The sequence below is a fragment of the Micromys minutus genome, assembly GCF_963924665.1.
Source record: "Micromys minutus genome assembly, chromosome: 1".
Classification (NCBI taxonomy): Eukaryota; Metazoa; Chordata; class Mammalia; order Rodentia; family Muridae; genus Micromys; species Micromys minutus.
In genome coordinates this window covers 229,758,229-229,772,498 of record NC_137969.1, presented here as the reverse complement: position 1 = coordinate 229,772,498, position 14,270 = coordinate 229,758,229, and the positions used below count along the sequence as shown (strand labels likewise).

General features: G+C 40.9%; 1 protein-coding gene across 1 annotated transcript in view; it reads right to left on the bottom strand.

Moving 5' to 3' along the window:
- Positions 1-14,270, bottom strand: part of FLVCR2 (FLVCR choline and putative heme transporter 2) — a gene marked incomplete at its 5' end in the record, with an annotated part of 61,039 nt that overhangs the window by 25,022 nt on the left and 21,747 nt on the right. Inside the window, one exon of the mRNA XM_080910155.1 lies at positions 579-720. Coding sequence (XP_080766281.1) covers positions 579-720 — 142 coding nt within the window. The remainder of the gene's footprint in view (positions 1-578; positions 721-14,270) is intronic.

Sequence of the window (14,270 nt, the reverse complement as noted above, 5' to 3'; positions counted from 1 at the left end):
CTTGTCTTAGCTTCCTTGCTGAAGAGGTTCTACAAGGCACCTCATTCACTGGGTTGTTGAGGACTAAATGAAATAAGACATTATAGGCGTTTTGGGGGGAAGGGTGAAGCAGGGTAGTAGCTTGGCTACTACCTGTACTAGAACTTAATCAGTAGATTAGGGTGGCCTCTAACTCACAGAGATCATCCTTCCTTTGCTTCCTAAGTGCTGGGATTAAAAGCATGTGACACCATGCCTACGTTGTAATCAGACTTTGCAACACAATGCCTATAACACTGGAGGTCCACCCTGGGGTCTCTCCAAGGTGACAGCAGTCTATCTAATTCTTCTGGTGAGATGGGAATGAAGAAGTGGTCAACCACAATTAAACCTTTCCTGGGATAATAATGAAGTACACAGTACCAGTTAGAGCTGTATTAGGGACAATTTCCTCCTGATAAAACATCTAAAGACTGTAAAAAGCCCAATTTCCAGTGTCTATAAATATCTGTGGTATTTAGAGCCATGTTCAAAGAGCACCTCCGGGTTAACATAACTTCACCACCCCTTACCCACCAGCAGCCTACTAATGATCTTACCGATGATGACAATGATGAAGAGGAGAGTGGCCACACCTCCTATTATGTAGAACATGATGCTGATGTGGTAGGCAAGCTTTTCCTGGTCTTTGATGTTGGGTACCAGAACAGGAGGGACCAAAAACCCAATTGCAATTCCAAGCTATGTAGAAGACAGATACAACCAATCAGTTATCAAATGGCCAAGAGCCAAGATCCAAATTTAGAGACTACTATTAGGAAACATAATTTCTCAGGCTAGGGAGATGGTTCAGTTGGTAGAGTGCCTGTCATGCAAACATGAGGACTTGAGCTCACATACTTATTACCTACATAAAAACTGGGTGTGGTCTCATATGACTGTCATCCCAATATTAGAAGGACAGAGACAGATAGATTCCTGGAGCTCATTGCCCAGCCAGCCTAGCAGAATCAATGAACTCTTACCAAAAAATAAAAATAAAAAAAAGGTAGAGAATAATAGAAGGTACCCAATGTCTAGCCTCATGTCAACATGAACACATACCCACGTGAGCACATCCATATGAACATGTAAACATGCTATACACACATGCGTACACATACAAAAAAGTTTAATTCCAAGCTTCCAGTTCTCCCTCACATACAAATTAGAATTATTTTCCCCACCAAGAGTCTTGTCCTAGACAACTTGACTCACACATTTCTGACCCAAAAACTATGGCAGAGGCTGGCTCTCCTTTAGTGCAAACTAGTGAGCAATGGTTTTCTTATCCTTATCTCTGGGATACAGTAATATAATGTTGACTTTTTTTTTCTTGTGCTAATGAAATGATCAGTTTCTGTGAATCTGTTAGCCCAGTGCTAAGAGTTCAGCTGAAAGTTCTATAATCTTTAGCTACAGAGAGTGCCTTCAATGAGAGCAGGAAGCTGTCAGCCCACTTATAAAAATGAATGCTTCAGTCCATTGTGTAATACCTTAGCAATAGCCAAAGTTTCTGTAGTATAAGGTCACTGTAAAATGGAAACACACACACACACACACACACACACACACACACACACACACGTCAGTGCTGGAGTGCAAAAAAAAAAAAAATCCCAAGAGCTAGTAGATAACATAACCTGGGTGTCCCTGAGATCAGAAACACCAGTGATTCAGCAACTCCCACAAGTCCTGCCTCCCCTCAGTTGTTTGGAGCCAGGCCAGCCCAGCGCTTTCTCTTGGGCCTGGATGTAAAGAGAGGAACATAGTTTCTTGTCTAAAAACTAGGAACTTGCTCAGTAAAGTCGGTAATGGCCTAAGGCCAGGGCCTTGGGGGAGCTGCCCTTTTGAATCCTGGGAAGCTACTTTGCCCCAATTTGAAGGCCTGTGGTTATCTGTGGTAAGGCCACTGAGTGCTCAGTCTGTGGCACACTTGAGATACCCTGTATTCCCTTTGTGCAACATTGCTTGGCTAGTTTGCTATTGAGTTCATCCTATTGTAGGATAGCTTGAAAGAATCTGATGCTCCTGTTCTGTTTTTCCCTGCATACAGTATAGAAGATACTGTCTTCTTAATAAACTTGCTTGGCGTAAATCATCAACTCATGAGAGACCTGCATACCCCAACTTTCCTATCTTCTTCATTTTTCTCACTCCTGACCCTCCCCATCAGGAATCTGTCAGTGAAGACCAGCCTGTTCATCCAGGTGATATTATACCTAGGCAGAAACCAGAGAGAGGTCATCAACTTGGGTAGACTTGCTATTCCACAAGCACAGGATGGACAGGTGGACAAGAGCCCTTCTCCCTCACTGTCATGCCCTTCCACTGCCAACCTACTCACTTCATGCACAGGTGTTGCCTCTGTCAATTACTGTCAATCAAATGGCCCTTGTGGTTCCTAGCTTTGGAGTAGTCACAGACATCAGCAAAAGGATGTGTGTAGGGACTGGAGAGATGGCCCAGCTGTTAAGAGCACTTGCTGTTCTTCCAGAGGACCCAAGTTCTGTTACCAGTACACACACAGGGGGGCTCACAATCACTTGTAGCTAGGGGTTGAATCTGATGCCCCCCCCACTGCCTTTCATGAGCACTTGCATAAGTGTGCCACACACACAAATAAAGATCTTTTTTTTTTAAAGCTGGCTATTCGCTTTTCTGACCCAGAGAGAGGTCTGGATGACTGCCATCAGAACTCACCAGAAAAAATAAGATTTTTGACTTAAAATTATACTTCATGATGATGATGGAGATTTTTGAGAAGTGCTTGAATAACTCCCTTAAACAATTACAGGAGAACACTCTTAAACAAATAGAAGCACTTAAAGAGGAAGCAAAAAATCACTCAAAAAACTATAGGAAAACACAACCAAACAGGTGAAGGAATTGAAAACAAAAATAGAAACAATAAAGAAATCACAAAAAGACACAATCCTGGAAATAAAAAACATAAGAAAGAAATTAGGAGTCATAGATGCAAGTATCACCAACAGACTACAAGAGATGAAAGGGGCATCTCAGGGACAGAAGACAACAGAGAAAACATTGACATAACAGAGAAAATGCAAAAACCAAAAAGCTCCTAACCCAGAACATCCAGGACATCCAGGACACAGTGAGAAGACCAAACCTAAGGATAATAGGTATAGAAGACAGCAAAGATTCCCAACTAAAAGGCACAGTAAATGTCTTCAACAAAATCATAGAAGAAAACTTCCCTACCCTTAAGAATGAGATGACCATGAACATACAAGAAGCCTACAGAACTCCAAATAGACTGGCCCAGAAAAGAAACCCCGCTCGACACATTATAGTCAAAACACCGAATGTTCAAAACAAAGAAAGAATCCTAAAAGCAGTAAGGGTAAAAGGACAAGTAACATATAAAAACAGACCAATCAGAATAATACCAGATTTCTCAACAGAGACTATGCAAACAAGACGATCCTGGACAGACATCATATAGACCATAAGAGAACACAAATGCCAGCCCAGGTTACTATATCCAGCAACACTCTCAATTACCATAGATGGAGAAACCAAGATATTCCAGGACAAAACCAAATTTACACAATATCTGTCCACAAATCCAGCCATACAAAGGATACTAGAAGGAAAAGGAAACCTACACACAAGGGGGAAAAAAGATCATGCAAGAAAACCAAAAGAAGAAAAGCACACAAATATAAGTCTACCTCTTACAACAAAAATATAGGCAACAACAACCCTATTCCTTAATATCTCTTAACATTGATGGACCCAATTCCTTAATAAAAAGACATAGACTATCAGACTGAATACATAAATAGGATCCAACATTTTGCTGCATACAGGAAACACATCTCAGAGACAAAGACAGACACTACCTCAGAGTAAAAGGTTGGGAAAAACCTTTCAAGCCAATGGCCTCAGAAACAAGCTGGAGTAGCCATTCTAATATTGAATAAAATAAATTTTCAACCAAAAGTTATCAAAAAAGATAAAAAAGGACACTTTTTACTCATCACAGGAAAAATCTATCAAGACGAACTCTCAAACCTGAACATCTATGCCCCAAACACAAGGGCACCCACATTTATAAAAGTAACCCCACTAAAGCTCAAAGCATATATTGCACCACACACAATAATAGTGGAAGACTTCAACACCACACTCTCATCAATGGACAGATCATGGAAGCAGAAACTGAACAGAGACACAGCGAAACTAGCAGAGATTATGAACCAATTAGAATTAACAGATATCTACAGAACATTTTATTCTAAAACAAAGAATACACCTTCTCAGCACCTCACAGCACGTTCTCCAAAATAGACCATATAGTTGGTCACAAAACAGCCTCAACAGATATAAGAAGATTGAAATACTCCCATGCATCCTAACAGATCACCACTAAGGATGGTCTTTAATAACAACAAAAACAACAAAAAGCCCACATACACATGGAAGCTGAACAACACTCTACTCAATGATAACATGGTCAACAAAGAAATAAAGAAAGAAATTAAGGATTTTTAAAAATTTAACAAAAATGAAAGTACAACATACCCAAACTTATGGGATACAATGAAAGCAACATTAAAGAAAAACTCATAGTTCTGAGTGCCTCCAAAAAGAAACTGGAGAGAGCATACACTAGCAGCTTGACAGCACACCTGAAAGCTCTAGAACAAAAAGAAGCAAATGCACCCAAGAGGAGTAGACAGCAAGAAATAATCAAACTCAGAGCAAAAATCAACTAAGTAGAAACAGAAGGAACCATACAAAGAATCAGCAAAACCAGAAGCTGGTTCTTTGAGAAAATCAACAAGATTAATAAACCCTTAGCCAGACTAACTAGAGGGCACAGAGAAAGTTTCCAAATTAACAAAATCAGAAATGAAAGGGGAGACATAGCAACAGAAACTGAGGAAATTCAAGAAATCATCAGATCCTACTACAAAAGCTCAACAAAACTGGAAAATCTGGATGAAATGGACAAATTTCAGACAGATACCATGTACCAAAGGTGAATCAGGATCAGATAAACCATCTAAACAGCCCTATAACACCTAAAGAAATAGAAGCAGTCATTAAATACCTCCCAACATAAAAAGCCCAGGACCAGATGGATTCAGTGTAGAATTCTATCAGACCTTCATAGAAGACCTAATACTAATACTTTCTATTCAAACTATTCCAGAAAAAAGAAACAGAAGGAACACAACCCAACTCACTCTTTGAAGCCACAATTATGCTCATACCTAAACCACAGAAAGACCTTACCAAGAGAGAGAGAGAGAGAGAGAGAGAGAGAGAGAGAGAGAGAGAGAGAGAGAGAGAGAACTTCAGACCAATTTCCCTCATGAACATTGATGCAAAAATGCTCAATAAAATTCTTGCAAACTGAATCCAAGAACATATCAAAACAATCATTCACCATGATCAAGAAGGCTTCATCCCAGGGATGCAGGGATGGTGCAATATGTGGAAATCCATCAACCTAATCCACTATATAAACAAACTCAAAGGAAAAAAAACCCACATGATCATCTCACTAGATGCTGAGAAAGCATTTGGCACAATTCTTCATGTTAAAAGTCTTGAAAAGATCAGGAATCCAAGAACCATACCTAAACATAGTAAAAGCAATATACAGCAAACCAGTAGCCAATATCAAAGTAAATTGAAAGAAACTTGAAGCAATCCCACTAAAATCAGGGACTAGACAAGGCTGTCCACTCTCCCCCTACCTATTCAATATAGTACTGGAAGTCCTGGCCAGAACAATTAGACAACAAAAAGAAGTCAAAGGGATACAAATTGGGAAGGAAAAAGTCAAAATATCACTGTTTGCAGATAATAATGATAGTATACTAAAGTGACCCCAAAAATTCAATCAGGGAACTTTTGCAACTGATAAACACCTTCAGCAAAGTGGCTGGTTATAAAATTAACTCAAACAAATCAGTAGCCTTCCTCTACTCAAAGGATAGACAGGCTGAGAAAGAAATTAGGGGAAAACATCCTTCACAATAGTCATAAATAATATAAAATACCTTGGTATGATCCTAACTAAGCAAGTGAAAGATCTGTATCACAAGAACTTCAAATCTCTGAAGAAGGATATAGAATAAGATCTCAGAAGATGGAAAGATCTCCCATGCTCATGGATTGGAAAGATCAACATTGTAAAAGTGCCATCTTGCCAAAAGCAATCTACAGATTCAATGCAATCCCCATCAAAATTCCAACTCAATTATTCATAGAGTTGGAAAGAGCAATTTTCAAATTCATCTGGAATAACAAAAAGCCTAGGATATCAAAATCTACTCTCAACAATAAAAGAACTTCTGGGGGAGTCATAATCTCTGACCTCAAGCTATATTACAAATCAACTGTGAAAAAAAAAAAAAATCCACATGGTATTGGTACAGAGATAGGCAGATAGATCAATGGAATAGAATTGAAGACCCAGAAATGAATCCACACACCTATAGTCACTTGATCTTTGACAAAGGAGCTAAAAACATTTAATGGAAAAAGGACTGCCTCTTCAACAAGTGGTGTTGGTTCAACTGGCAGTCAGCATGCAGAAGAATGCAAATTGATCCTTTCTTATCTCCTTGTACAAAACTCAAGTGCAAGTGGATCAAAGACCTCTACATAAAACCAGGTACATTGAAACTATAAGAGGAGAAAGTGGGGACAAGCTTAGAACACATAGGTACAAGGGAAAGTTTCCTGAACAGAACACCAATGGCTTATGCTCTAAGATCAAGAATTGACAAATGGGACCTCATGAAATCGCAAAGTTTCTGTAAGGTTAAGGACACTGTCAAGAAGACAAAATGGCAGCCAACAGATTGGGAAATAATATTTATCAATCCTACATCTGATAGAGCGCTAATATCCAGTATAGACAAAGAACTCAAGTTAGACCCCAGAGAATCAAACAATCCTATTAAAAATGGGGTACAGAGCTAAACAAAGAATTCTCAACTGAGGAATACTGAATGGCCTAGAAGCACCTAAAGAAATGCTCAACATCCCTAGTCATGAGGGAAATGTAAATCAAAACAATTCTGAGATTCCACCTCACACCAGTCAGAATGGCTAAGATCTGAACAGAACTCAGATGACAGTCGATGCTGGCCATCATGTGGAAAAAGAGGAACATTCCTCCACTGTTGGTGGGGTTGTAAGCTGGTACAACCACTCTGGAAACCAGTCTGGCAGTTTCTCAGAAAAATGGACATAGTACTACTTGAGGACCCAGATATACCACTACTTGGCATATACCCAAAAAAAGCTCCAACATCTAACAATGACATATGCTCCACCATGTTCATAGCAGCCTTAGTTATAATAGTCAGAAGCTGGAAAGAACCCAAATGTCCTTCAATAGAGGAATGGATACAGAAAGTGTGGTTCATTTACACAATGGAGTACTACACAGCTATTAGAAACAATGATTTCATGAAATTCCTAGGCAAATGGCTAGAACTAGACTATCATCCTGAGTGAGGTAACCCAGTCACAAAAGAACACACATAGTGTGCACTCACTGATAAGCAGATACTAGCCCCAGAAAGCTCTGAATACCCAAGAAACAATTAACAAACCACATGAAGCTTAAAAAGAAGAAAGGCAAAAATGGGGATGCCTCAGTCCTTCTTGGAAGTGAGAGCAATATCCTCACAGGATGAAATACAAGGTCAAATAGAGGAACAGGAATCGAGGAAATGATCATTTAGAGGCTATCTCACCCAGGGATCCACCCCATATGCAGCCACCAAACCCAAGCACTATTGCTGATACCAAGAAGTACTTAACCAGATAGAGATGCCTCCTCAGGGGCTCTGCCAGAGTCATACAGATACAGCTGAGCATGCTTGAGGCTAACCATCAAACTGAACATGGGGACTCCAATGAAGGTGCTAAAGAAAGGACTGAAGGAGCTGAAAGGGGTTGCAACCTCATTGGAAAAACAACATTATCAACCAACCAAACCCTCCACAACTTTTATGGACTAAAACACTAACCATTGAACACACATTGAGCACAACATGGAGACCTATGGCTCCAGTTGCATATGTAGCTGAAGATATCAGTGTCTAGCATCAATGTGAGAAGAGGCCTTTAGCCCAGGGAGGATACATTTTCCCAGTGTAGGGGGAATGCCAAGGCAATGGGATGAAGAGGGTGATTAGGAGCGAGTGCACATTCGTGAAGAGAAGTGGAGAAGGAGGGGGGATGGGAGCGGGATAGGGGAAGAGGATAACATTTCAAATGTAAATACAAATAAAATAAAAGTAAAAAAGAAGAAATTTACTATCCTTTAATGTTTTGAGTATAGCTAAAATCTAAAATAAATATTAAATTGCTGATTTTGCCAATGAAGCAATACTCTTCACGTACATGTATGAGCCTTAGTAGCTTCTTTTTTGTTGAGTTTTATAACTTAAGAGTATATACTATTTATAAAATATCAATCACCAAAATAATTCTCAATTTTTAAGTAGTATAGTTAATTTTATGCATACTTTATCCATTAAACTAAAATCAGTGAAGTCAGGGAAGATTTTGGACAATCACCCAATACTATTTTATTTCTAGAATGAAGAAGACAATAATGGAGGACCTGGGTAAGGTCAACATGATCCTTAGCCATCTTGGCTGGTATGACACACCATGTCTAATAACTCAGACTGGGCTCTGGTTACTCTATCCACACTTTGAGCCAGAGCTAGTGGTGTTCGCCCTGCACAGAGGGCTCCTCTAGCCGATAGGATACAGGCTCTCAGCCAGGGTGACAGAGAATGATTCAGTCTTAGTGCAGCCCTTCCGCAGGAGCAAGTAGCTTTGGAGGTACTTTCCTGCCCAGTGCAGAAAGTCAAAACATATGAAGGTCTGTAAGGGGCTGCCTCTCTGGGTTTTAATGGCTTTATTGTCCCATGCCTTAAGATCAAGGTTCAGTAAGAGCCCACAACTATGTTTCCAGTGTTCATTCAGTCATGAAGAAATGGATGAACAGATGAATGAATAAATGAATGGACAGACAGACAGACAAAATTGATGGAAAACCTGGTCTCCACAAAGCTATGTGGTAACAGGTGTGCTCATTCAGTTCTCGGCTCTTACTACAAAATACACAGTATCCACAGCAAATTAGCTACGCCAGGTGAACATGTTCTAAAAAGATCCTTATGTGTCTCCATTCCCTAATAGATTAGAACCCCTAGAAATTGGAATTTGCCCAGGACCCTGTCATGCTGGCCCCTTTCTGCTTTTCAGAAGGACTTTGAGCACCAGCTTCTCTGTCCAGATTAGAGTGTTTGAATGCAAACATTCTCTAGGTCTTTGTTAACATCTCGAGTCCTCAAGGAAGTAGTTTCTTACAGCAGGGCCAGGTCCTTGCAGGAGTCATTTTATATTTGTATAACTACTTAAAATGTGCCTCTCTAGCCAAACTAAGATCCTGGGGAGGGCAGGTCTCAAGTGTAGCACATACTGCTACTAATCATAGCAAAATGTACGAAGCTTTCTTCGGAATGCCTTGGCCCTCACAGCACCTCCAAAAAGGGGGAATCTATCATTGTCCACTTTGTTTGTCTTAGTTCTTCAAGGCAGTGTTTCTCTATGTAGCTCTAGCTCTTCTGAATTCTGTAAAGCAGGGTGGCCTTCAAGTCAGAGATCTACCTCCTGAGTGAAGGGATTAAAAGTGTGTCAAGACCACCCAACATTATCCACCTTTCACAGTTGTCAGGGATGTTTGATAACACTGACCTTAGTAATGCCAACAGTAAGGGCTATTTCCAGGGCATAGTTAAACACACGTCTACACAGCCTGAAAAATACCTACTTTGTGTGTCCCTGTCACACTTCGTGTGTCCCTGTCACGTATCCACATGGTTCATGTATTGAATGAGTAAAAATAAAGCCAGAAGACCTTCAGGCTGCATGTGGAGCAAGACTTGTACCCCAAAGCTGGCATGGAGCTCAGTGGTAGAGAGCTTGTCTAATGTAAGCAGCCCCTTAGGCCCATTCCAAGCACTGCCTCTTGAAGGGCTCTAATAGGCCCGAGCGTGGTGAACAGTACCAAGTTTTGCCATTAATCCTTCTTCCCTTTGCTGAAAACCATTAGATTCCATTCCCAAAGCCAGCCCCCAAGTCTATTACTTATTTGGCCACTTTCTCCTTCTGACCACCAAGGTCCAGGTATCAAAATATCAAAGCCCAGCAATCAAAAGTTTTCTTTTGGCTCACCTAATTAACTTGCCCACTCAAAACAAACCAAGTCACCCTAACCCAGAGATTTCCCTTTTTCCCTTTATAAACTGCCATTCGCCTATGGGCCACACCTGCCCTCTCCCTATCCAAAGTCAGTCCTTTGTCTCACTAAGGCAAATAGCCCTTCCCCCATTCTCCCTTGGTTCTTTTCTCTCTTGCACTCTCTCCTGTCTTTGTCTCTTATTCCCTGTACTTTGTCCCTCTGGGGCAAATAATCTGCGTTGAGAACGTTGTCTATGTATGTCCTGTGCTAACTCTGGTCTTTTCACCTCCCATCAAATTCAGACATCTAACTTATTATAAAATGCAACATATGCTGTGTCATCTCTGAGGTCCACAGAACCACTGTCCCATTACCATCCAAATAATCTGTTCTCATCTGCCATTAGTGAATCATTGTGTGAGTCACAATCCAATAAGAACCTTAGCACAATGCTACTACTCTCCCTGGTCTTGGCTGGTTGTGGGGTCAGAATATTGACCAGACTGTAGGGAGACTCAGGTTTTTCACATTCTCTCTCTCTCTCTCTCTCTCTCTCTCTCTCTCTCTCACACACACACACACACACACACACAGAGAGAGAGAGAGAGAGAGAGAGAGAGAGAGAGAGAGAGACAACCCTCTATCTCTTTCTTTCTCTCACACACACTCACATACACATACACACACAAACACATACACACTCACACACACACACTCATACACATATAAACACACATATACATACTCACTCATACATACACACAAACACACCAATACACACACGTACACATACACACTCACATACATATTCACACACACACACGCACACACACACACACACACAATCATGGAACTTTATATTCACACAGTAATGAGGGTTTGGGTCTACATGGAACAGGGAAGGAATGCCTGGTTTCCATCTGAGCATTTATTTAGATTTTGGGCATTTCATCTTTCTGACAAAAGCTGTTGGCAAAGTGGACTTGGCTCTTCTCCACCAAGAAACAAGAACCTCACTGGGTACTGGTGACACATGCCTTTAACATGCCAGCACTTGGGAGGCAAAGGCAGGCAGATCTCTTGAATTCCAGGACAGGCCATCTACAGAGTGAGTTCCAGAACAGCCTGGGCTACACAGAAAAGAAACAAGAACCTCAACACTTTAGGTTGATGTCAAGGTGATAAATGATTGGACAGTAGAGAGTGGGGTGGGGGCAACATTTTGGTAAAGCAGAAGACAAGGAGAAATTGGGAGATTCAAGATGAAGGCAGCAGAGGAGGATGATTCAGATCAAGGTGAACTAGACTAGTTTTATCTTGTCTAGGTGGGCAGTTTATATCTTTATCAACTGGCAGTGAATTTATTGTTTGGATGTATTGTGGATTGAGAATTTAACATATAAATCTGTTTGATAAGTTATTATTTGTTGAGTTGTGTTTTTACTGGGCTGTGGAAGAGTGTGAAAGCAATAGCTGAGAGGTAGCTGTTGCCTGCGTGAGAGCAGGATGTTCAGGGCCTGTGGAACAAGATGTGAGGGTACCAGGCTTGGTAACAAATTGCCTAAAGGACCGTGTGGGACCAGGTGCCTGGCTTTCGAGAAGTGAGACCATGGGATCAGTAGCAATAGAACAGATTTCCTTTATTTTACTGCAACATAACACAGTCTTAAAGACCCAAATTCATATTTCCTTTAGCCACCTCCCAGGCATCCCAGGCTATTCTGAAAAAGATAATCTCACTGTAAAACCCAGGTCTGGGCTTCTGAGGGCTCATTCTTTCTCTAGACCCAGTCTCTAGGTTGAGCCAATTGTATTTCTCTGAACTTCAGCGTTCCCAGGAACTAGCTCCCTATTGTAGAATCAAGGGCATTACTTCATTGGGTCAGTACCTCTTTCTGCAGGAAAGCCCACTAGCTCGGAGGGCTGCCCTTCAGTCTGGTCTCCTATGTTCTGATCTGGGTTTGCCTTGCTATTTGAGTAATAGATATATTTTATATATCATGATTCACTATGTTATATAGTCATCAAAACCTTCACCTCTATTGCTTTCTACCTCAGCACATACACACCTTATCACATAGTACAGTATGCACAATGCCACTTATGTGTATGAATACACACATGCACACATGCACACATGAAGGGGGGCATGCATGCAAAGATGTAAAAAAGCATTGTTAAAGGTCTTTTTCCCCAAAATCAGAGCATCACAAAAAAAGAGAGTCTCAAGATGTGCAAACATCAGATTGTTGAAAGCCCATATGATTGATCTTGATTTTAGATTTATTTTTATGTGTGTGTGAGCATGCATGATTTATGTGACCCATGTGTGTACACAGGTCAAAAAAAAAGTCATCAGATATCATAGAACTGGAATTCTAGGAAGTTGTGAGGTACTACAAGGGTGCTGGAAACTAAACCCAGGTCCTCTGGAAGACCGGTAAGTGCTCTAGACCACTGAGCATCTTCCTAGCCTTCATATAAGTAACCTTAAACATGCAGTATGATGTTCCTCTCTCTTGAACATTTCCCATAATGAGATGACCTAGTAAATGTGACTAACTATGTAGTTCTATGTATATTAGCAATGGTCTTACAATCTAAAGATTAATCTAAACCTAAGTACAGATAAGTATAACAAAAATGACTATATGTAAGAACTTGTAAATGGGCTCAAATACAGTATGTTCAAATCCCATTCCATACAAAACCATACCAAGAACTCCTGGGGCCAAGAGGCTAAGCCCTGGTCTCTCAGGCTAGCAAAGTGACCACTACTGAAGTGCCACCAAAGATCAAGTCCCCATGAGCAATTATATGAAGATGATTTCCACATTCTGCTTCTTGTCTTTTCATAGTGGTGTGCATGCTGGAACACCACAAAGATGGTGATATGCAAGCCTAAACCAATATAGAATCCTGGAGCTATTAATACGAAGGCTGGCAAGATAGTTCAGCAGGTCAAGGCACTTACTGCTAAGCTTATTGGCCTGAATTGAACCCCTTGGCCTTATGGTAAAAGTTGTCTTCTGACTATTACATACACTTATGTGAACCACTACCACCCCAGCCTATTCCCACACACATGAAGAAATAAAGGTAAAATTAAACTAAAACCTTTGCATACGCCTTGGCTAATAATATGTAAACACTTGAACCTGCTGCTGAGTAACTGACCTGGGCAAGTGGAGTATAATGGAGACTCCAGAAGTCCAAACAACACAATAGAAGTCGTTCTTGGACCTCTGGAAGAGATACAGAATGAGGTCCTAGGACAGTCTGTGGAAGACTGGGGTGGCTGCTAGGACACTGACCCATTGAAGAACTGAGAGCACAGGGAGAATGTGCTCTCAGTCACCCAAGAATGCCAGGCAGCTCTGAGGGATAAACCATGGTGCACCATAATGATCACACATGCAAAGCCTAGTCAGATGACTACATCTGAAATCCCCAAATCCAGGTCCTTGGCTTCTTTTGAAAAGGCCATTTGGGATTAAGGAAGTAGCAGGCTTTTGTGAACAAAAATGACCCCATTGATTTATGGAAAATCACTCATGAAAGGAGTTTGTGTATCTGAAGGCGAAGCTTAATTGTGGGAGATCAGAGGAGACAAGCCCACAGCAACCTGGTCAAATGCAGACTTCCTTAGAGTTCCACAAGTCACCAGGTTTGTCCTCAGAGCTGGGATTATGCTGGGTGGTTTACATTGCTGTGTCATTTTTAAGGTTCCTGAGTCCTTGAGTGGTGGGCAAGAGGTTAGGGAAGTGTTTCTCAACCTGTGGGGTCATGGCCTGTTTCACAGAAGTCACCTATCAGATATCCTGAATATTGAATATTTGTAAAAGTAACTAATATTTGCAAGATATAATTGTCATCTCAGAGGCTTACTGTTGAATAAACTCACCCTTTCTAGTTCTTGATGAACTCTGACTGGCTGGTTCAACTCAGCTGTTGTGGTTCAGAGTTGACTAATTCATGATGGCTTCTCTCAGCT